The sequence below is a fragment of the Zootoca vivipara genome, chromosome 4 (genome assembly GCF_963506605.1).
Source record: "Zootoca vivipara chromosome 4, rZooViv1.1, whole genome shotgun sequence".
In the NCBI taxonomy this organism is placed as follows: domain Eukaryota; kingdom Metazoa; phylum Chordata; class Lepidosauria; order Squamata; family Lacertidae; genus Zootoca; species Zootoca vivipara.
In genome coordinates this window covers 40,400,361-40,426,702 of record NC_083279.1, presented here as the reverse complement: position 1 = coordinate 40,426,702, position 26,342 = coordinate 40,400,361, and the positions used below count along the sequence as shown (strand labels likewise).

General features: G+C 41.1%; 1 protein-coding gene across 1 annotated transcript in view; it reads right to left on the bottom strand.

Moving 5' to 3' along the window:
* Positions 1-15,019, bottom strand: part of PDK3 (pyruvate dehydrogenase kinase 3) — a 39,151-nt gene extending 24,132 nt beyond the window's left edge. The window contains exon 1 of the mRNA XM_035115347.2: positions 14,507-15,019. Within this exon, the coding sequence (XP_034971238.1) occupies positions 14,507-14,612 (106 nt within the window). The 5' untranslated portion in view covers positions 14,613-15,019. The remainder of the gene's footprint in view (positions 1-14,506) is intronic.
* Positions 15,020-26,342: the final 11,323 nt, after the last annotated feature.

The window sequence follows — 26,342 nt, the reverse complement described above, 5'->3', positions numbered from 1 at the left end:
TCTGGGATATTTGTGGGGCATAGGAATTCATTCATATATTTTTTTCAAAATATAGTCCGCCCCGCCCCCCCAAGGTCTGAGGGACAGTGGACTTTTGCTGACCGCTGGAATACATGTTTTGTGCTAAGTTTGAGGGTGAGCATGGCAGAGAAAAGGAAACACTGGGCACTGTCCTGGTACCTTTAGACACACTGGTCCAATTAAAATGTATGAAACTGATGGGCTTAAAAGTTACCTTTATGCTCAGTGTTTTTAAAGGGACTTTGGTGTGCTCGACTTTGACCTCATTGCATCCTTACAGTATAATCCTATACAGACCTACTCATAAGTGGGGCTTAGGCTCCAATAGGTGAGACGGGATTGCAGCCTTCAATCTATAAACACTTTCAAATTAGCAGAAAGTTGGTAAAGGTTTATTTATTGTTACTTAGTTTAGAGCAACTTGGATGTTCTAGGCAGTAGCCAACAGCCAGACATCAAGGCTTCAGACTAGAGACTATACATATTTTCATTCCTCTCACCCCCTCCCTAAGAGCAGACAACTCCACAGTAATATTCAAAAAGGCCAGGTAAACTCACAGACCTGTGTTTTACCTGTAATGAGCTGTCAGTATTCCACTTTAGGCAAGAGAAAGATTGCAAATGTGTTAGTCATGGTCACAAAAGACAACCGCCTGCAAAATGAACAAGTGCTGCAAGGTACTGATTAAGTTATGTTCATGCAGCCCAGGAAATAATGTTAAAAGCATTGCTATGCATATAATAACTAAGATTTGCAATTTGAAAAATCCTTAAGTGTAGTGCAACTGGCACAATCAAGGTCATACTTTTTAAGGCAGTCCCATTATAATCAGTTCAACAGCACATCATTCAGCATCTATTCGCAGATAATGTACATTGGCAGGATACAGCCCAATCAGATTCCACACCCCCTTAAGTACTTAGTTTTTCTCACTCCTTTAAGGCACGCCTGACAATGGCTTGTTATAGCTTAGTAATTTTTTGTTTTAGATATGATCCTGCAAGTATTTATCGACGTATGTCTTTGCCTGTTCATCTGCATGCATGTACTTTTTTTTTTTGGTAGATGTATTTTTGTCAAGAATTGGAAAATGACAGCCATTATCTGTCACATAATTAATCTGTAAAAACTGTTTAGGACCGCTAGAACAATCTGCACTTATTTTTGCTTTACTGTACTGTACTAGCACAACTGACTTGGGACTCAACCAGATATTCATCTGGTTAGACTGACCATTTCTGGCTACCACAAAGTGTCAAATTTTCATTCTATTTATTATTACAAGGCATAGGTCAGAAGATGCTGGTTCTTCTCTACCAGAATTTCAAGCCCTCCAAATTTCAAGAAGCATTCTACCACCACCAAGGCAAAATCACTGTTGAGGACACACGAGACACTGGCACCGAATCATCAAGGTTGGCTCACACTGTGTGCACATCACAAACAGTACCCATTAATATCTGCTGGCAACCACTACTCTCTACAATAGCCAGGAAAGGACTCCTGGAATCACTTGCAAAAGTGAATCTCCCCTTGCTTCCTTAACTGTCTAAAAGCATCACACCAGTACCAATGTTAAGGGCAGTTAATACTAACCTGTCTTCCCTCTTAACAAGGATTTGAACCCATGGATTAAAACTGGTTACCAAACCCTTGTTAAGAGGGAACTAGTTAATACTAATATAATGCTCTGCTGTTGTTAGGATCCATGGGGAAATATAGGGGGACTTTGCTCCTGAAATGAGCTATATGACTCCTTCCAGTTCTGCTTAATTTCACTGTGGTTAAGCCTAGGGATCCAAGTTGATAAGCCTGCACTAGTCCAAAGTGATTAAGACGACATTAAAACACTGGTATAAAAAAGGAAGATTGCTGAGTAAATTATTCTAGTTACAGATGTATTCTAGTTACATAAGCCTTATTTTTATTTATTTTGTTCACCTTTTCTATTTAGCCTATGCTATAGAGTTCTGCACAACTTTAAACGGAACTGCTCTCAAGAACATGAGCTTAACATAACAGTGAGTGACTTATACCGTAGGTACAGTAGACTCCTAACTGAAATAAACAGGGTCAAAAATAGCCCCCAGCTCTCTATTAAACAGCCAGTTTACACCCTTCAATGTGAGAACTTATGCCCTGTAGTTACAGATTTAATTAACCAGTTGCAGGCGGTTCATTTTTTTTAAGCTGTTCAAAAAGAAACCAAGTAAAAATATAACCTAAAGTACCCTGGCGCAAGATGTGAGATGGCACAACATTTCTGACCCATCTGCCTACCCACTAAACAGTACACAACTGGTTGAAAAGTTATCTACCATCCTGCATGTACTTGAGGCTTAACTACATGTTATCAATGAGATCTATGACTGGATCTTCCAAAACTGTTATTTTTACTCTGAAGGAGCCATGGAGGTAAGCCTTCAAATGGGAACATAGCAACTTCAGAGGAGGGAGCAAAATTTTAAATCAGGAAAACTGTGTATGGGAAAGGGGGGAAAATCATTCCCTTACCCCTCTGATCTAATTCTGCCCCAGATAAAAGTAAAAATAAAGAAGTTTGGCGATCCAGTCACAGAGATCCTTCTTAATGTGTAACTTATTCCTAACAATAAATTATCTCACATGCTTCTTTATAAAGAGTCTGCATTATTTTTCCACCTTTGGCCCTCCAGATGTTGCTGGCTTACAACTTCCATCATGCTTGCTATGGCTGAGGGGAGTTGTGGTTAAGAAACATAGGGCCAAAGGCTCTCCACACCCACTTTATAGGTCAGCCTATGTGCCCCTCTTGCCCAGTAATGCTGCCTACTCCAGCCATCACCAACCAGGTGTCCTCCAGATGTTTTAGAACTGCATGCAGCTGTACTAGCAGGGGCCGAGGTAGTAAACCATGGTTTGTTCATATTAACTTTTGCTTGTTTTTATATCTAGTTCAAACCTGCCCCAGTCATCTAAGCATGGATTCTTTAAGGCCAACATAGTTTTAAAGGTTGTGAATCTCAGCTTGCATTAATCATCATGTCCAAACTCAGAAACCTGGCTTAATGCTTATGTTTTTTTATTGCTCCACTTCAAGTCATCTCCTGGCCTGGTTACAGACACACAAGGGGAAGGGTAGCTGAAAAACAAAAGTGTTTATGCAGCCAAGAGTCTCCAGCTGACACTTTCATACACCTCCCCATTCCTCCTTACTCAGCCTGGAAACAGGTTCTTTTCCCTGCCCACCTCCTTGCTGACAAGCTCTCAGAGAAGATCAGATCCTTTCAAGCTACTAAACTCCGGCTTTTCTAAATCACTGGAATGTTCTTAAATTTACTCATATCCTAGGACCTTTGTGACAACAATTACAGGATTGATGGTGCAACAAAAAATAGTAAAACATGGAGAAAAAAAGAGGTCACTGCTCTTTGACTACCGTACTAGAGTTGAATAGTTTTAAGAGTTGAACACAGATAGTACTATTAGTCTAGATCAGGCTTCCTCAAACTCGGCCCTTCAGATGTTTTGAGACTACAATTCCCATCATCCCTGACCACTGGCTAGCTAGGGATCATGGGGGTTGTAGGCCAAAAACATTTGGAGGGCTGAGTTTGAGGAAGCCTGATCTAGATAATACTATTGAAAAACATATGATAAAAAAATAAAACTTCAGTGCTGACTTTGGGAACTAAAACTGCTAGCAATTGCTTTTAGCAATTCTCACATATATAAGAAGCACTGTAGACAGGGTTTGGCATCTATATTATAAGAGGGTACAAACAGATCACTGTGGAAATTATGGGTACTTGTTTCCTACTACTCTCTCTTTTGCCATCATATCTTTCTACAGGCAAGAAGAACATGAAGTCCAAGTCCTTACCCCATAATTAATAGGAGAGAATAGTGTTGAAACTCTTCTTATTCACAAGGCTTGAGTTTTGCTTTTGTCTAGTTACCCAACACTCTCTTGGAATATTTAACCAAGCTCCTACTGATTTTAATGTACATGAACAACATCCTTGAACTTTCTGTCCTTCCCAGAACTTATGAAGATGTAAAATTCTGCCACACAATGAATGTGTGCATATGTAAAAAACACATTCTTTACTCTATAGCCAATACTAATGTCATCAGAAGAAAATAAAAAGGAAGGAAAGCATTTTACTCACACATACATGTTTATTGCTTGACAACTAAACACAAAACATGCCCACAATAGTGAATATTTTTCACAAAGAATTCATTCATGTGACAAGGTGTTCAAGAGATTACTGTCATATAAAACAAGCAAGTCACGGTAACAGGACAATATAAACTGTCAGTTTTATACTTAAATCCATTTTATAATTTTTGATTAAAAAACAAATGTAAAGCAATTTGATGTTCTTGTGAGAACTGATCTTACATAATTAATGTGTTTAATTCAAAGCTACTAACCACATCAAGACAAGTATAGACAGTGTATTCTTCAACCTCTCTTACATAAATATGCTCACATTTTCAGTCTCACTTACGGTTTATCTGTTTTTCAAACTCACAGTAGATCCACTAAAATCAATGGGTTTGCTCTAATTAATATTGGCTATCTCACCATAAGTTTTAAGTAAAGCTAAACAAGCCAATTAAAAATATTATAAATCAAGCAGCCAATTATGTTTGTTAAGTTGCAAAGCTTTCTTAATTTATTATCCATAATGAATAATATTGTTAGGAGAACAGTTATCAGCATTGGACAAGGATTGTTCAGTTACGATACTTGTCAAGGGCACATGAAAAGGAACAGATATCAGTAAAAATGCTTATATTATCTTTCAAAAGTACATGTGAAACTATACAACAGTGTAGTCACGTGGAGTGTTTGCTTCTGAATTCAGTCAGGGTAGTCTCATTTGAGTACTACTGTATACCAAACATTACAATAATGCATGTTGCACATGACAAGACAAAAGAAACATGTTAATTCCTTTATCTTAATACATCTTGAAGAAGGTAAATAGCAAAAAGGATCAAGACACCAATAAAATGATCCAGCCCAGTGTTAAGCGTGCTAAAGCCCATTGATTTAAATGGTCTAAGACTGACCTCTCTGGACTGTTTGTTTTCAGCACCAATAGGTGAAAAAGTAGCATATGCATTTACAGTATCCAGTGATCTGCAGCATTAACCAGCCAGTGAATAAAAACCACTTCACACACATTACAATTTAAAGAGATAGTTAGAACACTGAATGTATGTACATAACTAATGTATATTTAAAAATTCATTAATTATATAGAATGTGTACCTATTCAAGTTCTCATGACAGCACTTAAGGATTGAATGACACACTAGTTTAAGGTTACCAGGCGTTCCTGTTTCCCGGGGACAGTCCCCGGATTTACATATCAGTCCCCATACAAAATCCATTGAAGTTGAAAAGTGTCCCTGGATTCATTGAAAAAAATCTGGTAACCTTACACTAGTTGTGGGAGAGAAATCCTTCACTGATGGAACAATCTGCTTATCACTACATGGAAAATAACTCAATGATATCATTAGCAATGAAGTATTCACATATGTTGTTAAAAGTACAAGCAAAATATTTGCGAGTTATTTTCAGATGTCCTGCACCAATTGGTTATCTCAGGAGAACTCTGAACTGATTTTCTCCCATAGCTTTAGTAGAAAACTAACAGAACTAAAAGACTAGTTTGAGGGTAACAGCTGAAATTGACAGAACAAGTCTCAGTATAGGGTGAAGGTAGATATGATGATAAATGTGTCTTGGCATTTAACATGCACTTTACAATAAGTGAAAATTAAGTTCCTGGGGGAGTGGCTTATAATTATTGGAATCTCAGAGGGTGGGGTGGGGATATAACCCTTCTCCTGCTGTGATAATGACAAAAAAACCTCTCCTCTGAAACTGCAATTTGCATAGGGCAGTGGTTTTCAACCAGTGTCCCATGGCACCCTGAGATGCCTTGAATGATGGTCAGCGATGACACGGGCAACACTGGCTCTGTCCCTCTTTCCTTCCCTCCCTCCTCTGATGTTCTCTTGCATCTCTGCCTCCCAAAGGCATCACAGCTGTTTATTGCAGTAGCCCTGACTACAAGCTCTGCAGGCAAATGGTGGCTCTGGGGCTGGCCAGGGGGTGCTGGTTGCCAGGATCTGAAGAGGCCTCAGAGTAAGCAAGCAAGTGGGTGAGGGGCCCCAGCCAGCCAATCCACAAGACCTTGCTTCTGGGAATGGACAGACAAGCCCCATGCCCCTGTGGGGCAGTGTGAGGAGGCACCTCTTTTTGGAGGGGGGGGCAACTCCTCTGAGGGACGGCAGCAGCGGCTGTCCAGAGGACTCCCAAGGTGAAGGGAGAGGAGAGGAGGCTGAGGGAACACTCCATAAGGGAGGGTGTCCGAAAAAGGGTGCATGGCTACCAGCTCTACAGGCAAGGGGTAACATAACTGGGCTCCTGAGCCCCACAGGTGTGCTGCAGAAAGCATGTAGTTGGTAAAGGGAGCCGTGGATTCAAAAAGGTTGAAAACCTCTGGCACAGGAAGAAAATTGCTACTGGCTTCTGCACTCTAACAGGTAGTATTTTGGTGTATCACTTAATCATTTAATCTGAATTTGTGAGAGGAAATGTATGCAAGCCCTATTGAAATTAATGTATGGTATATTGTGAAGTAGATAAATTATACCAAATGCAATTCATTAACACTGCCATGCTGAAATCCCATTTACTTCAAAGTGGGAAATGATTACTGTCAAAGCATTCTGAAATCTACTGGGCATCATCTCATGAGACTATTGCTAAGGCAGAAAGCAGATTGGCACAGTTGCTGGCAAAATCCAAAGAAAAATGGTTACATAAGAGACCTCTACTCTGGCTGCCAATTTGTTAGAGAGCTTATTTTAAAGGGAAGGAAAACAACTACTTAGTTCAGTTTATCTCTGCTGAAAACAAGAAACTGCATGAGAACATGCACCTAATCTTACATGTATAACCTCTGCTCAGTGATCTTGAAAAAGGACAAATCCCAGGCAATAATCCAGGAAGGAAATTCCTTCCAATACTCAAGAAAGGACTAAATCTAACTGCATCAATAATAATCGCCCAATAGAAAAATTGCTATTATCCAAGAAACCTTTTTAAAATATTAAGTTATGTGAATATATAATTGAGCCTGCTAAAAATTGTGAATGAGCATTAATATATTTTGAAACAAATAAACAAGATACAATGTATCTTATTCATCCACACCCCATTAGCTAGAAATAGGCCTTCCAGTGCAATGTTTATCTTTACTGTACTATTTTTCAGTCTTAGGCTGGGATCCAAAGAAGCACGTGGGAAGCTTCCAATTGTGCTACAAGGTCACCAAGTACTACTGTACCTTTCTAAGCAATGCCTATCTATCCCAGAACCTTGGGCAAACTTCAAGAGTGAATTTCAGTGCAGTTTGAGGAGCAGCAAGTAATAAAATCAAACAGGGAAGCCTAGACAATACACCTATCTAAGGGGCTCCTTGAATTCTCAGCCTTTCATTTAAAATTCCAACTTCCCTGTTAATATAGCATTAATAATTAAAATGAGTTAAAATAGTAACAGCAAAGCCCAGCAATGAGCAGCAGCAAGATATATTTAGAAAATGTTTTTTGCAGTCACCTTTCTTATCTCCAATAAATGTTTAACTAAACACTTAATAAAACCGGAGAAGGAAGTCCAAGCCCTAAGTGACATGACTTCAATAGTTTCCCAGAAGTTTAAAAAAATAATTTGGAAAGGTTTGCTGGCTGATTTTTTTATGGCAACTTAGATGATGTAATATTATTTAACATAATTTTCAACTTTGTCTGCTCTTCTGACATTTTGAGTGTTTTAAACGTAATCTGTCCAAAGCCCTAAGGATGAAATATTCAAGTATTTCGTTTTGTTTTGAAAAAATATAATGTGTATCTTTTCTTTTTTTGTATTTTAATCTGAGTGGGGAGCATTTTTCCAGTCCAAGGGCTGCATTTCCTCTTGGACAATCATTCAGGGACCATATGTCAACAGCAAGTGTGGCCAAAGTGTGGGGGGTGGCCACCTAAACTTACACACATACAAACAAACTTGCTGCCATTCACACCAATAGAAGCTTTTGTTTCAAGCCTAAAACCTGCAAGTGAGGAGGCGATCCTGAGGGCTGGGCAGGGAGGTCCAACCGGCTGCATCTGGCCCATTAGCAACCAGTCTGCCACATATAATTTAATGGTTTATTGAGTAAACAAAAGTTCAGTGGTTAAATTTTGCAGAACTACAGGTCACAGGTGTTTGATGCGTCAATGTTAAACCATTAATTTTATCTCAATTTTTTAATCACATTTTTTCAGTATACAAGGGGCTTAAGTGCTACTGACACTGATTTGAGGAATTATTTAAAGTTACATTTATTACAGAATGATCCTGAATAACAATTTTATCTAATTACTAACTTGCCTCCTTCCCATACTTTCAGAGTTTAGGAACTCAAAAGGGGTATATGACAAGTTAATGTTCAGATAACCTAATCTAATCTTTAAACTCAGATTGTGTTAGCCCTAGAATGTTAGAACTTGAAGCCTTTACAAACAGTTTTCACTATCTTTTTGCCATAATTGCACCCAATTTAGATAATGAAAACAGACCACACTTGGATTTCAAATTTTAAAGGATTTCAAAGGAACGGACCACTATGACGATCAACATTAATGTAATGTTTTAGGTGATAAAATATGTATTTTAAATTGTTTTGTTCTTTACTTACATGCATTTACACTAAACATAAAATCAAAATATACTTGATGCCCCCACCATTTATTATTTTCATCAACACGCACATAAAAATGCCTAATAAATACAGACACAATTCAGCATTCCTTATGGACCATACAAGTCATTGCAAACTATATGAATACAGATAAGCATCTTGCTTCATATGTGATTAATAAATTTCTTAGTGAGCATTGCACACTGCTTTAATCACAAACATTTTAAACAGCAATTATCGTTTCATGAATTGATTCTCAACTGCAGTCCCTGCACAAAAACATATAGAATACCTAAGTCTGGTCCTAGATAATATGAAATCACTATGTCAATATGCCTACAAGAGGCCCCATTTTCCTCCAAAAATCAAAACCAGAACAAGACATCTTTGCTAGCTCCAAATATTCTATGCACATGACTCAAAACTGATTACTCAGAAATTGTTATCCTGTTATTTATTCAAAGTATCTTCAAATTACATTCTGCACATGTAACCCACATGGAGGGCTATATAACACCAACAACAAGTTTTTAAGTGATAAATAAATGTTTCTCTTTTAGATATGATGACATTAGTCTTAGACATTTGTAGGGAAGTATTCCACATTGAACAAAATACATCTTCAGGGATTACTATTTCCAAATCCCTTTTCCTCAAACCATTACTTCTCTGGACCTGAGGTATTAGTTTTTTTTCAATTTTGTGATGTCTGTCTTGGCCACATACCATCACTATTGATCGATTACATGACTAATTTCAATTATTATTATTATTATTATTATTATTATTATTATTATTATTATTATTTTGCACCCTGCCCATCTGACTGGGTTGCCCAGCCATTCTGGGCAACAAAAACCAAGTTTTTGTCTTGGTTTATTATTCTTGTTACCTGATCATATAAAATTCCTGAGCCATTTAATGCCCTCTAAATTCAGAGAGGTCATTTTGCCCCTAAATGAACATATACATAAATAGCTGGTATTGATCTATTAATCACAATAGAATTATATAAATGGAGGGAGGGGGATCCTGAACATAGGAATGCTTTGTCCCCCCAAAATTGCTTTTTTAAAAACTCTCGTTTCAATCAATCATTTCAATACAGCTTCCTGCAATGCTTTCCATTTCATTCTATTCTATTAAGATTCAAATCCTTATACCATTCTTTAAACATTTATAATATAGCTCTGTGCTAATATTTAACACACTCCTGAGAACTTCATGTCTCCTGCATTCAGTGGTTTACATAATGTGGAAAGCACTATTCTAGCATTATCTCCTATTCCAAACAAACTTACCACAAAGCTTTTATCAAACTTGCAAAGTCAGCTTTTTCACTTATAAAGGAACACTTAGAAGTAGAATTAAGATTTATTTATTTTTTGGCTGAATGTTCCATTTATCAGCTGCTGTTGTGCTTCAGTTTAATTTACATCAGTGTTCTCTAGACTATTTTTCACTGACCAAAACAGTATTATTATTAATACTTTTTCAAGATAGAAAGGGAGAGATAAAGAAAGAGAAAGAAATCCATGTCCCTAAATATTTCACAAAAATACAAAAGTATTTTACAAATCTAGGAGAGCCAGTCCGTTGAAGTTTGATCCTAACTATGCTGAATTGTTTAAGTTTGCTACAAAATCTGATGCAGGTATATAATGAAAATGTTGTAGAGTATCAGACACTTAACATTGTATCTAGTTGTCTGCAACAACTTTAAAGGTAAAGGTAAAGGGGCCCCTGACCATTAAGTCTGCATCCTACAAAAACGTTACACTTTATATAAAAAGGCAACACAACATACAAAACAATTTAACACACTAAAGAGAAAACAGGACCACAGGAATTCATAAGAAAACCACCTATTTTTTGGGGGGGGGGGAAGCAATGGTATCTGAAGAAGTGTGCATGCACACGAAAGCTCATACCAATGACAAACTTAGTTGGTCTCTATGGTGCTACTGGAAGGAATTTTTTTATTTTGTTTCAACTCAGCCTACAAAAGCAAGTCCAAACAAAACCTTACTATATCCCCTCAAAAAAAAAAAATCTAGTCAGGCAAGGGCTCAAGCTGGCTTCCCATAGAAGAAAGGATATAGAAAACAACAATGCTTGGCACAAAATCATAGGTGTGGAACCTGTGGCCCTCCAGATGTTGCTCAAAGACAACTCCCATTGTTCCTGACCACTGGTCAGGCTGGTTGGGGTTTATAGGAATTTGTCTACAACACCTGCAGGGTCACAGGTTCCCCACCTCTGACGATATGCTGTCCAGTTGCTATGGCCAGCCTTCAACAGTTCCACTCACCATAGCTAAAACAGGCCTGCTCTCTAGCAAGCATGACAAACGGTTAGTATTGTCCACAACTTTGAAGATGCAGAGGGAGGCACAGATTGCCTCAGTAGTTGAGCAGCAACACATTTGCAGCTGTGCAATAAGTTGGTGGCTGTTTGGCAACTTCATGGACAAGACATCTGGAAAGCTTTTGCCATGCCAAACTGACAACCCCTAATAAGACTTTCTTTCTCTGGGAAAGGCTGTTGTGAGGCTGGGTCTTAGGTGCTGCTCCTTGTAGGTGATCAAGCAGCGGCACATATCCACTTCCCTCTGCCTGAGTAGATAAAGGTAAAGAACCCCTGGATGGTTAAGTTCAGACAAAGGTGACTATGGGATGTGGCGCTCATTTCGCTTCAGGCTGAGGGAGCCGGCGTTTGTCGACAGACAGCTTTCTGGGTCATGTGATCAGCATGACTAAACTGCTTCTGGCAGAACAGAACACCATGACGGAAACCAGAGCGCACAGAAATGCTGTTTACCTTCCTGCCGCAGTGGTACCTATTTATCTACAGTGGTACCTCAGTTTAAGTACTTAATTGGTTCCGGGGTGCTATTCGCTCCCCGAAAAGTACGTAAACCGAGGGGCGATAGCGCGTGTGCGCTGACCATGCAGATCGCTTCTGCGCATGGTGAAACCCGGAAGTAAACACTTCTGGGTCCGCGGAGTAATAATAATAATAATAATAATAATAATTTATTATTTATACCCCACCCATCTGGCTGGGTTTCCCCAGCCACTCTGGGCGGCTTCCAACAGAAAAATAAAATACAGTAATCTATTAAACATTAAAAGCCTCCCTAAACTCAAGTACTCAAGTACTTGAGTACTTAAACCGAGAGTACTCAAACCGCAGCGGACTTAAACCGAGGTATGACTGTACTTGCACTGGTGTGCTTTCGAACTGCGAGGTTGGCAGAAGCTGGGACAGAGCAACAGGAGCTCACCACTGTTGAGCAGATTCAAACCACTGACCTTCCAATCAGCAAGCCCAAGAGGCTCTGTGGTTTAGACCACAGCACCACCCACATCTGCCACCCGTGCCTGAGTACCTATCTACCAAGTAGTAGGAAAAAGCTGTAATTGTTTTAACATGCTAAGGTGAAGTGTTTGGAGTTCCACACCATGAAGATGCCAGGAAGTGAAAACCATTTACAGTAGTTGCAAGCCCTTACTTTTCAAAAAAGCTCAGTATTCCCAAGACACAAACACTTCTAACCACAGCAATACAAAAACACAAAGTGCATACACGGCCAAGAAGAGGGATATAAGATCCCAGAGTTTTCACATTACTATTGCTTTCTGGGAAGAATTTGCTTAACCTTCAAAACCCTTAGTGACTGATGCCTGGTGCGTGTCTCCCTGATACTGATCTGTCAGCCAAGCATAATGTTTTGATGCTCTGAACAAAAGAGTAAATAATAAAATGAGAAAACAAAGAAAAATAATGAACTAGGCAAGGACACAAAATGCATTTGGAATTAGATTTGGGGAAAGGTTTAACAAAAAATGCCTTTGCCAACACTGGATAGTAGTGCCTTGCAAAATGCAGGCTCACATTTTGCATACTAAGTCAAAGTCACACAGAACTTGCTGTTGATGGAACTGCCCACTATTATCACTGTAGCAAGAACTAAAAAACAACAACCCTGCCCCATCGTAGTTCTCCTGTGGAGCCCAATAGAACACTTCCTTCCTCTCAGAATATATTCCCTTTCAGAATACTCCCAATAAGGTACTGGTGAGGAACTTCCAGCTCATGGGCCTAATTATGACTGCCAGGCTGTTCCGGGCAAACCATGCCCATGTTTCATCATATACAATGTCAGACATGGGGAAGTTCAAGCTGCAGCTAATAGGAAGAAGTATCAGAAGTATCAGAAGTGTACTGCAACAGAGAAAGGTGCCAAACTAAAGAAGTGCCAACTTTTAATTTTTTTGATAAAAATTAAGAACTGGAAGAACACTTAACAGTGTGCTCTCAATTTTTCCTTTGCAGCCACATTCTGAATTCAAGCCATGCCTGCAAAGAAACATTTTTCATATTCTTTTGCAGGCGTGGTTTAAGTTCAGGCTGCATCTACAAAAGAATTCAAGCCACAGCTACCAAAGTAAAAAGTTCATTTGCAGACCTAGCCTGCATGTAAACCACACCAGCAAAGGAAGAATAGGAAATGAACTTAGAATACACTCCCAATTCTTCCTTTTTTAACAGAATCATGGTGACATCAGGTGACTGACACCTGCCAGTCTTACCCACATGCCAAAGTGACCCACTACAGGTGTAGAATCACAGAACTGCAGAGTTGGAAGGGACCACAAGAGTCACCACCTCACTGAAGTTAAGGAGGCCTGGGTTCAGTCAGTGCCTGAACAGATGACAACCCTCAAAACAGCATTACAGTATACATCGCTTTTGGGTCCATGATAAAAAAAAAGGCAGGATATACCGGTAAGCATATAGATAAACAAATTGCTAAATCATGAAATCTTGTTTTGAAGTGAGCATTATTGTTCCAAAGTTGTCTAGATAGGATGGCACAGCAAATTGTGATTCGAGGAAACCTGGAAATTTCAGTGGGCTGGAGCATGAGCCTTTCAGCCTGCTCCCAATAAGTCATGGTTTGGCGAATCAATTCAGAAGATCTGAATTGGCCCAAGGAATGGCCTGAAGACAGGCAATGCAGCTGCTGTTCAGTACCTGGGCAGGAAATCATCTGCATACTTTACGTATGCCACCTTGAGCTGCTGGGAGAATATAATGAATGCTTAAGTAGACTTTGGCTTTGACACTGGTCAACTTTTCCCTGGATCCTCCCCTTGTTTTCCTGGTAGGGAACTTGCCTGCAACAGCTGCACCACACACAGAAATCAAGAGGTGGTGTTTCCTCCTTCTCACATTCCTGTGTGTGGGGAGCTCCATCTGTTGAGATTCTGCCTGCCCAGCAGCTGAACCCTAACTTTCCTAACCATATTTACCAACTCAATACACCCCTAAAAAAACACACACACACATTCCTCCTGAAATGCAGTCGACTAATAAGTTTTATATACCAGTCCTTCTCCACTGGCACTTGACCCTTTGGGGAAGCTCCTTAGAAGCCCCTCCACCCCGCACCCCGGCCACTCTCAGGTCCTCAGTTACCCGGATCCTTCCGCTTGTTTTGGCGCCCCGTCCACAACACTCCCCCCGCCCCACCTCCGGCCTTGCGAAAGGCAATTCAGTGACGTCACACAAACACACCGGGGCAGCGCAGCGGGCTTCCTTCTCCTGCCCCCCCCCGCCCCCCGTTCCTCACGGTTAGGAGCGAAAGAGCAGGAGGAGGAGGCGGTGCCCGCCAGTGCTTGTTGTTTGGTTTGGCGCGGCGTGCAGGTGCCGCTCCGTCACTCACCGAAGTCCAGGAACTGCTTGATGGAGAGCGGCGACGGGGAGAAGCGTGAGTAGTACTCGATCTGTTTGGGGATGGGGCTCTTCAGGAGCGCCCCGCACAGCCGCATGGCGCCGCTGGGTCAGTCGGTCGGCCGACTGGTCGGTGGGTGAGGGAGACAGAGGAGGAGGAGGAAGGAGGGGAAGGCGCGTGCGCGCGCACAGCAGCGGCAGCGCCTGCGGGGCCCCTGGACGAACCGGCCGAGCAACTGCCTGGCGGCGCGTGCGGAGACTCACGCACGCAAAACACCGCGAGCACGCTGGAGGGGGGGAGGCGAAGGCGCTCGCAACTGTCACTGCGGCCCAGCAGCTCCTCCACACGGCCGCCCCCTCGTGTGTCAAGGGTTAGGCCTCCACACGGCCTTCTTCCCGCTGCAGCTCGACCCGGCCGGTGTCCGCCGGCTGCTTGGTATCCCCGGCCCGGCAGCGACGGCGAGCGCCCGCCTTCCGGCCTTACGCTGCCTTCTGACTGGGCGACGAGCAACCAGCATTGCTGGCGCTACCGCCTTCCTTTCCTTTTCTCGGTAGCCCGGGTAAGCGCCGCCTGCCATCACCATGACGCCCAAAGGCATGCGCACGCGCCGATGGTCGCCGGGCCTACAGCTCGATTTGAAAGTGAGGAGACCGGGGCACGTGTGGTTTCAGACCCGTAACACGGATCGCTGCCTGAGGCCCTGAGGGCAAGATGCCCTTCTGCTTTTCTTTATTCTCCAAGAGTTTGTCCTGTTTCTTCACCCACACACCCCACCACCACACACAATGCTTAAGAGCAGGGATGAAGGATTTGTTGCATTCCAGATCTGGGTCTTTCTAAACCTGGTGGTGGGGTGTCCTACATGTTGTTGAACTACAACTCCCATCATCCATTGCCAGCAGGGGCAGTAGTCAGGGATGATGGTGGTGTTATTTAGTCGTTTAGTCGTGTCCGACTCTTCGTGACCCCAGGGACCATAGCACGCCAGGCACTCCTGTCTTCTACTGCCTCCCGCAGTTTGGTCAAACTCATGTTCGTAGCTTCGAGAACACTGTCCAGTCCAACCATCTCGTCCTCTGTCGTCCCCTTCTCCTAGTGCCCTCCATCTTTCCCAACATCAAGGTCTTTTCCAAGGATTCTTCAAACCTATGACCAGATCTGAAATCATCATGTACACTACAGAAACCATGATCTACGTCATATCACACACCTTCAACTATCTTAAATATTATTGTCCATTTCTGGACTGTCTTAAAATTTCCTTCCCATGAGCCAAAGTTTCGTAACAACCAACCCCTGATATGATTTTTTAAAAAATGGAACAATTTCCCCTTAGGCTTAAGGGATACACTAGCCTGTGCTTTCTACAAGGATGCTGACTGGCCCAAGAGAAAATAACAAACATTATAGATATAGAAGATAGGCATGGAAACAGGCAGAGAAGGAAAGCAAAAGGAATCTAGCTAAGTCAAAGATGATTCCGCTCTTGTACACATCCACCTGGTGTAAAGCAGGCTTAAAGAAGAGAGGTGATGCATGGAGCAATCTCATGGGAGAAAGACTTAACAATTTGGGCATCTGCAAGATGCACAGTTATAAGAAATGAGCTTCCTAGATCCATCCACCTTAAAGACAGGGCTGGACAGAAGGGACATGAAGTGCAAATGAACTCAAGTACTGTAGCAAGGTGTCTCAATACAACTTTCCCTCCACGGAATGGCAGGGTAGTCATGATGGGTCCCTGGCCAATGAGAACTGACAACCAGCTGACTAAGGTATCCATTGTGGAGAAAGGCAGTGGCACTTTCCTAGCAAACTCAGTCTAATTACTGATGAAAGATGCTTGCTGCAGGAAACATTCAGGGGAAATTAATGGCTGAATAAGGATATACACTTGCATTAGATGTAGCCAAGGTTCTGGGGACTAATTAGGTATCTGCCTAGTCACCTTGCTCTTGCTGCTGCTGTGAGAGGTCATTCAGCTGAAAACAATGTTGCCTCCTCTGTTGCTTCCAAGTACCCAAATGCACACAGTAAAGTACAGTATACTGTATTTAAATGGTTCTGAGGCATGTATAGAATTCCAGTGAAATTGAGCTTCTTGGTAATACATGAAATCCATAGCTCATACAATCCCCAGAAGAAGCATTTGAGTCCTGCTGTGGGACCAATTACCCCACTCAGCACGCAGCTTGAGTCATATGTTTTCTTACAGAAAGTTAGGCAGACAATCCGACAAGATCCATTTCCAAATCTTTCAGTTCAAAAGAGTGATAAATACAAGGTTTGGATTTCCATGGTGGCGGGACTGATTGGGCTGCTGTTGCTGAGAACTTGGTCTGCAACAATGGATCTAGCCTTGGATGAAGCTTGGAGCCAATGGAAGATCACACATTCTAAAGAATACTCCCCAGAGGAAGAGGAACTCCAGAGAATTGTGTGGGAGAACAACTGGGAAATAGTTGAGCAACACAACCACGAGACTGCAAGGGAAACACACCTACACAATGGGAATGAACCAATTTGCCAATTTGACTGATGAAGAGTTTAATTAAAAATGGTTAATAATAATAATAATCCGACTGGGCCCAAGCCACTTTGGGCTTAGGTTCAGTCCTGAGTCATATTCAGTAATCAATGAATAATGTTCCTGGCAAACTCAAAGTCATTGGATGAAGTATGTTTTTAAGTGTAATTGTTTTTTAGAATGTTTTGATCTGTTTCTACTTTGTTTTTAAATTGTATATCTGTTTGCTGGCCTAGGCTCCTTGAGGAGGAAGGGGGTAGGATATAAATTCAAATAATAATAATAATAATAATAATAATAATAATAATAATAATAATAATATGGACAAAGAAGAATATAAACTCCAACAGCAATCTCACAAGACTGCACACAGTGAGATGCCTGGTAGTTCTAGGAGAGCCAAGTGTGCAGTAGGAAACAGGTAATTTGAATTCAAGTTGCACTACTGGGAGATGATGAGATTACCACCACAAGCAGAGCACAGCTTCTGGATGTCATGCCACCAATGATAAATTTGAGAGGAAAAATAAGAATTGGCAGGACAAGAACCTACGTCGTCTTCTTCAAATAACTACACCCTCATACTGCCAACAGATGGAAGGGAGACACATAATGGAGCCCATCTAGTCTTCCTAGACCTAGCCCATGACATATTCCACCATAAAAATCTGAAGCGGCTCTGTGCAGAGCTATCGCTCACTGATGTTTCTGTGGCTCTTGTTGAACTGTTGCTAAGAACATGCTTACACTACACTGGTATTTACTCTTGCACAAGGGCACTCTGACATTATGGAATCACAGAATGGCTTTATTTAAAAAGAAAAATTAGAAGAAAATCCCGTTTCAAATGGTTACTCGTAAGTGCATCTCACCAATTTCAGTGAGGATTATTTTCAAGTCAGTTTTCATAGGGTTGCAGTCACAGTCTTCCTAGTTCATGTTATTGGTGAGTTAAAATTATTGTGTGATACAGATTTCCCAGCATATATTGTGTTATTCTTGTGCTACTCCTACCCCCGAACATAGCATTTAATAACTATGATAATTTATATACAAATGTATGCTAGGTAGGCACAAAGTTTCTTGTCATGCTTTTTTGTAGTTAAATAATCAGGATTATTTAATTATTTTCTGAACCAAACATTCAGGATGTCAGCTTGCCATCTGTAAGCCCTTAAGAAAACATTTTCTTCTTTCTAATAAAACACTTGGTGGCCTTGCAAGTTGACAGTGGGCATTTGATGTAATAAACTTTGAGTAATAAATTTTAGGGTGATGTCAAAGTGGTTGAATTGTAGTTTAGATCACAAAACAAGGAGCAAGTGCTGAACATTTTACTCCAGCTCTTGTCAAAACATTTAGTTCATAACATCTTGACGAAAAGGTTGTTCTTAGAATTATTGTAATTCCCCTTGAGAACCATCAAGTTCAGACCCTTAAATATTGAGAATTGAAAAAGAAAATACATTTGAAAAGTTAAAAATACTGACCAGTAACTGGGGGGGGGGGGTTAAGAGCATGTAAGGAGTAGAGTCAGACCAAGAAGAAAGAATTACAGTCTGAAACTGCATTTTACAAAATTACAGAAAAAGAGATAGAGAAACAAGATACCAGGGAATTATACAGTTGCCCATCTAGAGTATCTGTCTCTTACAAATTATATTTTCACAGTGTTCATTTTTCTCAACAATATTCTATGAAAAACTGCTAGGAAAAGTACAGTTCTTTTCAGCTGGATTATAGCAATAGATGGTCAAAAGGTATAAGAGCCACCAGGAGATCACTTTTTGCCCATTTTCTGAAGAGAGGAGACAATGCCAACATTCACGCTCCCCCAACTTAAAAACCCATCACTGTTTTCAATCACTTATCCTTTTGCCTATGGTGCTTGAAAGATAGGCAGGATGCTGCTGAAAAGAAACTTCAGCTAAAATAATAATACAGTAAATACACAGTTTAAAAAACCTTTCTCATTTTAGGCCTACCTGTAAGTCTGTACTTTATACATAAACTAACTCACTTCATCCCAGGTTATGTGTTGAATTTTGTTTTGTTGATTTTGGACCAGTTTTCCATTCTATCAATATTTTGAAGTTTATTCTCATCCCTCCTCTTTTTGTGTCCATCTAAATCATGAAAATTAAGATAAATTACATCCACATCATTCCCATAGTTCCACAAAGAAAGAGATAAGATTAGTCCGGCAGGTTTTATTATTGACAAATCTATGCTGGCTTCTACGGTACTAATCATTGCATTGTTATCAATATGCTTACAAACTGAAACCTTGTTCTAGTTAGTATCTCCCCTAGTATCGAAGTCAGGCTGAGTGATCTGTTGTTTCCTAGATCTTTCTGTGCCTCTTTTTTGTAAACTGGAATCTTCAATGGAAGACTTCCTCTACTCTCTGAGGTGAGGCAAGTACAGTACCTATGAGAAGCTATTAGAAAGCCTTTTGGGTAGTGGCATCCCAGTTATGGAACACTTTCCACAGAGAGATTGGCCTGGACCCAATACAGTTTGCTGACTCAGGAGAATAACAGGATTCTACATACAAAAGATGATTGGCAGCTGAATCTTATTTAAACACCAGTGACAGGACAGTAGCCTCCTGAGGGCAAGCTTCATCATCACAGAGAGAGCTGACCTCTAACATCCCACCACCGCTTTCCCTCCACCCAATGCCCTAAGTGTTCACTCTGTTCTAAAGGTAGGATCCTATTGATCTTTTGGTGCCAGGCCCATCTATATTTCTGGCCTTTTTAGATGCAATTGTAATCTTATGACCTATTTTATGCTGCTTGTGTGACTTTATGACTTTAGCTTATGTAATGAGCAGAAACTCTTGCCTTCCTTGCAAGGTGTAGGACCACTGAGAGTTACAGGTTGTGTAATTTATGGACAAGTAACACTGCCACCATCCTCACTGTGTTACTAAAGACTGTACACACTGCAATTTAGTGTGTATTCAGTGCACTCCATATGCTGGTTGTTTCTGTGTTGTACAAATAACCACAACCCCAATGTAAACGTATGCTATTTCTTTCTATGATTTAATGCCTTTTATCCCAAACCAGTTTTTATGCTAAAGAAGATTTTCAAAGTGAATGAATTTGCACTTCAATCCACGTGTGCCCTCCAAGAGTGCATGCAAGCAGTAATTTTCTTGCGGGGGGGGGGGGAGGGGAGTTTAGTTACCCACAACTGAGGTGATGTGAATATCCAATTGGGTATGATCCTGGGATTTTCCAGATCCAGCACGTATGAAGGATGACCTTTCTTAATAGGGAAATAGCTCTTTGTTGTTGTTTAGTCATTTAGTCGTGTCCGACTCTTCGTGACCCCATGGACCAGAGCACGCCAGTCACTCCGGTCTTCCACTGCCTCCCGCAGTTTGGTCAAACTCATGTTGGTAGCTTCAAGAACACTGTCCAACCATCTCATCCTCTGTCGTCCCCTTCTCCTTGTGCCCTCAATCTTTCCCAACATGAGGGTCTTTTCCAGGGAGTCTTCTCTTCTCATGAGGTGGCCAAAGTATTGGAGCCTCAGCTTCACGATCTGTCCTTCCAGGGAGCACTCAGGGCTGATTTCCTTTAGAATGGATAGGTTTGATCTTCTTGCAGTCCATGGGACTCTCAAGAGTCTCCTCCAGCACCATAATTCAAAAGCATCAATTCTTTGGCGATCTGCCTTCTTTATGGTCCAGCTCTCACTTCCATACATGCCTTTCTGGCTTCTCTCTGATGGAGAGGTGATTCTTAAAGGGCAGGGGTGTATCCAGGAGTTGACCAGGTTGACCGCCACAAAGGGCACAGGGCCAAGAGGGTGCAAAAAAGCATGGCTCTCCACTCTGGCTCGGGGGGTCCTGTCCGCCTGGCACTTGCTCCCCAGGGCAGGCTGCTTCTCTGCTACTCTGCGTGGCTAGACATGTAATTCTGCCTCCTGTGGGTGCCTTGGCAGAGGAGCACAGGAAGGGGGCACCCATACATCTCCTTGCTAAGGGCACAGTAGCAAAAGGGAACCTAGATTCACCTCTGTGAAAGACACAGAGAGTTAGCTTTGCGCAGAAATATATAGATATAAAATTTACATTTCAACTGTTCTGTTCTTTTTTGCAAACTATCTCGGGAATGTAATCGAAGGGTGATATAATATATTTACAATGCATGATTGATTAAAGAGGGGAGGAAGTTGGAATACCATTATCTGATGGAGCTTCTTGAGCTACTAAATCCATATTTAGGTATGACTTTCATCCATTTGGCTTACTTAACACCCAGTGACTTTTTCTCCTCCAAATGCTTGCATCTAACATCTGTTTTATCGCCAACTAAATATCCAGTTACCCTATCAGGGTGGATTTTTATTCTAGTCTAATTTCTACATTATGTACTACAAAACACATTGAAACATACAGAAACTTGCAATGTAAAGCAGATTAGCATGTTATCTTTAACCTTTTTTCTGATAGCTGTGACCTTTAAAAACAAACATTTGCTGATACTCTGCCATGGATATGGGGCTTCCTGCCAAATTAGTAAAGTCAGGAGCTTGTAGCTCTTCTGGGATATGCAGCAAAATGCAAATATTTTATTAAAAGTGAGTGAGGTTCCTTAATTTTGCTCTTTTCTGGACAGACACACGCACACAGTGCAAATACTAGCACATTTATTCGTCTTGAAGCAGGAGTAAATTGTACCAAAGGTGGAAGTTCATATCCAGTTTCCTTTTTCTTCTATCTTTAGCCATCTCACCCATAGCTGCCAAGTTATCCCTTTTTTAAGGGATTTTCCCTTATGCTGAATAGGCTTCCTCGCGAGAAAAGGGAAAACTTGGCAGCTATGCTCACCCCTTACTTTTTCCTGTAGGACCAATTGCGGTCGTTAACAGTCATCAACGAGTTTCCACACCTATCAGTCAAACACCCATTCCCACCACCCTTCTGAGTAATACCCCTCCCCACCCTCTCACTATATATAAGAGTCTGGAGACTTTTGTTTCAGTGTATCTGAAGTGTGCATGCACACGAAAGCTCATACCAATGACAAACTTGGTTGGTCTCTTGGCTGGTTTGGCTGGTTTGGCTGGTTTGGCTGGTTTAGCCAAATTAGCTAAAATTTATAGGAACGATCAAAATAATTGCTGGAAGTGTAAGGAAAAATTGGGAGATTTTTTTCACTGTTGGTGGAGGTGTTGCAAGATTAGCATCTACTGGTCAAATATATACGAAGAATTGAAAAAAATGCTCAAACTTACCTTTGAAAAAAAGCCGGAGATCCTGCTGTTGAGCATAATACCTGGGGACATACCAAAGGATAGGAAGAATATATTACTCTATGCTTGCGCGGCAGCCAGGGCGCTGATCGCCCAAAATTGGAAAGGCGATAAGATCCCAACAATTCAGGAGTGGTATATAAAATTAACCGAATATATGACCCTAGCTAAATTAACCGCCTTGATTAGAGGAATACCAAAACAAAAAATTAAAGAAGAATGGAAATATGTGGAGGATTACTTCTATAAACAACGGATAAGCACTAAGATGGTGATATGTTTAGACTAAGAAGCACAAGACAATAAGAAATAAGAAGTTGGAAAGGGAATAAATGTATTTTAAGATCAAAGATAAGGAGTAGCCTAGTAGAACTTAATTATGTAAGGGAACCGACTATAAGTGTTTGGAAGTCGGAATTTCACCTATCCCTCTTGACTATCCCTTTTAGCTTTACTTACCTTTCGCCTATCTCTTTCTACTTTTTCCCTCCCTTCACACCCTTTCTCATCTTTTCCCCTCCCCCCCATTGACTTACCTTGGATGTTTCGTTCCCGCTGTTCTGCTTATCCATTTCCTTTTTCTAGCTCTTTTCATAGCTCTGTATTTTGATATAGGATTGTAAGGAATCAGTCTGGGGATTCTGAGGCTGGGAAGCTTATTTAATAAGGTCTTAATTTTTGAATTGTTAAGCAATCTGTATTTGTTTCATGTATTCTTTGTAATTTTTGGTTGCTGATTTTTCATTTGCTTTCTTGTCTTGGTATTTTCTTTTGTAATTTTAATATCTAATAAAGGTTTTAAAAATAAAAATAAAAATAAATAAATAAAAAAAAAAGACAAACTTGGTTGGTCTCTAAGGTCCTACTGGAAGGAATTGCTCTGAACGAGTTTGATATAATTGAGACCATCACACTGTGTCTGCCCTAAATGAAAATGATGAATATTTTTGTTCTTTATCTAACTATCCTGTGGAAGCTTGACCCCCCCCCCAAAGTCCCCTTTATTTAAGTCATATATGCCCTACTATTTGCCGGAAGCTCTGCTAGCTGTGTGCCACCTGTAGATTTCACCCTCAGTTGCCGAAGACAGCTTCACTGTTCAACCTGCCACATTAAAGCATCCTCTGTCCACTCCCTTTTGTTTCCTATTTCACTTTCTTAACTAAAAAGCATAATTTGGCTAAGTGATTTGCATTATTTCTATCTAACAACTGAATTGCTAGAAAAGGGAAAAGTCATCAGGAATATAAATATTAGCATTATGGAGAGGCAGAAGAGCTGCAGAGCCTTTAAGCAGTATAATTTAAATGCACCTCCTGCCATCTTTTCAATGGCTACACAACATGGAAGTGTTTTTTAATCACCGTGCTCCAGACTCCTAGCTGAAACATCCAGCTGACATACAACTTCAAACCGTTTTGCCTCTCAGGCTAAGGAAAGCTTAGAAGTCTCTTTATTCCAAACAAAACAGGATTAAAGGTGGGAAGATGTGGTGTTTGCTTTGAAAATGAGCAAATCTAAAGTAGTGCAAATGGCTGATAGCTTGTGTTTATTTATAGCTTTTCCACTGTCACAGTAAATACCAAATTTAGTACAACACTAAGGAGAGGAGAAAGGACGCTCACAACCATGTTGATATACTCCTTGCAAGGAAACATGAAAAATATAGTGAATACTGCAAAGGGGTAGAAACAGAGGCATAAACTCCTCCTTATTCTGCATGTGTGCTAGGAGGAGGGTGGCCACTGCCAGACACCTCTCATTTTCTGCCTACTGTTCTTGTGTGTGGATAAGTGGTAAGTGGTACTCAAAGTCTGGAAAGATGAAGAACTGGAATATAGCTATCCCTTTTCCCACACCAGCAAGGACACACACGGTGCTTCCAGACTGTTCCTGTTTTCAGGTGGGGCTCAATCCAATACTGACACATTCAGGTTGTACAATTAAAGTTGATTAAAGTACAGCCCTTAGCCTTAACACCGGCTCCCCACAGGGTTGTGTGTTCAGTACCTTCTCTATACCCTCTACAGTACACGTATGGTTGTACAGCTATCCACTCTAGCAACAAAATCATCAAGTTTGCTGATGACACCACTGTGGTGGAGCTCATTTCTGGGGGGGGGGGGGTGAGTCCGCCTATCGGGATAAGGTGGAGCAGCTCTATGGTTGGTGTGGAGATAATAATCTGGTCCTTAATACTGCCAAGACCAAGGAACTGGTGGTGGATTACAGGAAGAGAAAGGCGGACATTCAGCCCCTGTATATGGGCGGGGAGAGGGTGGCTATAATTAAGTTTTTGGGTGTTACCATCGAGCAGAGTATGACCTGGAGTGTGAATACAACTGCTCTGGTGAATAAGGCCTAGCAGAGAATATATTTCCTCAGACTTTTAAAAAAGAACAAGCTGAGTGAGAGACTGCTGGTGTCCTCCTACCGAGGCTCCATAGAGAGCATTCTTACATACTGTATATGTGCTTGGTTTTCCAGCTGCACAGTCATGGATAGGAAAGTGATCCAGAAGGTCATAACCACAGCCCAAAAGATTATTGGTCATCCTTTCCCATCTCTGGAAGAACTGTACAACTCCCGTTGCCTTAAAAAAAGCAAATAATATTCTACAGGATTCATCTCATCCTGGATATAGTCTTTTTGCACCGTTGCCTTCAGGCAGGAGATACAGAACAATTAAATCAAGAACAAATAGATTAAAAAACAGTATATATCCAAGAGCTGTAACCATCTTAAATATTGTAACTAAATAATATGATCCTGGGGAGTTGTGATGGGTGTGTATGTGGCTGTAATTGTGTTTTTATATTGTTTTTTATGGGATGGCATTCAATTTCGTTGTACTATGTACTATTCTATTCTGATTTGACACTCTTGTGCAGAAAACCCGCTTCCTCTTTGTGATAAGGAAAGTGTTAAGAAAATGTGCTGGGAAGTGTGACACAACGATGGCCTGACACAGCACCATATACCTCCCTGCAAATAAATCAGAATGAATGCTCACTAAACAGGTGATGTCTGAAGTGACCATATACACCTGACTTTGTACCTGGTGGAGGCTGCTCCAGTAGGGCAAGTGGGGCACAACCCCCACCAAACTCTTTGTGCTCTCAGCCAGCCCTGCTTTCTTTCTGTTCTTAGTTACATTCACTCGGGGGGGGGGGAGGTCACTGTATGTCAGCATCCTCCTATTCCTTGGTCTCAGTGTTGCCTCTGGTAAAACTCAACAGGGAGGATGATAAGGACAAAATTAGAAATAGCTGGCTCTAGCTGTCATTGACTCTGGCTCCATCCATTGTTGGTCTCCCTGCCTTCCAACCTACCAGTCCCAATGGCACCAGCCACCACTGATGGTGTCTCTCTCACTGGCATTGATGTTGCCTCTCTTTCTGTCTCGAGAGATACTAGTTTCTTTTTAAAATTGGTAATTTCTTGTCTACAACTGGAACCAAGCTGATGTAGAATACTGTACTAACTTGAGGTTCCACTAAATATTACACTGGTGCACAGACTTGAAGAAGCTGTGGCAGTGCTGGGCAAGCTGACTTCCAGCTGTTTTTTAATTACTGAGGAACCCCTTAAAGGTTACAGGTTCTACTACAATCAGTAGGAAGATTAACATCCCTGATAATTGGCCATGATGACTGTGACAGAAGGGAATTGGAGTCCAACATCTGGAGGGCCACAGATGAGCCACCCTTTATTAAATAGTCCCATTATATTATTGCCAAAATAAGCCTCTCCCTCACTAAGCTATATGCTTTTGAATGGCCAGCCATTTTTCATTGCTTGGAAGAAGGCAAAGGCAAGTCTGGGGAGAAAAACCAAAGGGACAGGAGACAGACATGGCAAAAAGTGGAGACATGGAGTGGAAATTCTATTAAGGACAACTGGTCAAGAAGTCCAGAGGCAACCCAGAACTTATAAAAATGGAAAGAGCCATGCCAGAAGTCCTATGATGAGACAGACGTTTAGTTATTTGTGTATATGAGAAGCTGGAGGTCCACCAGATGAAAT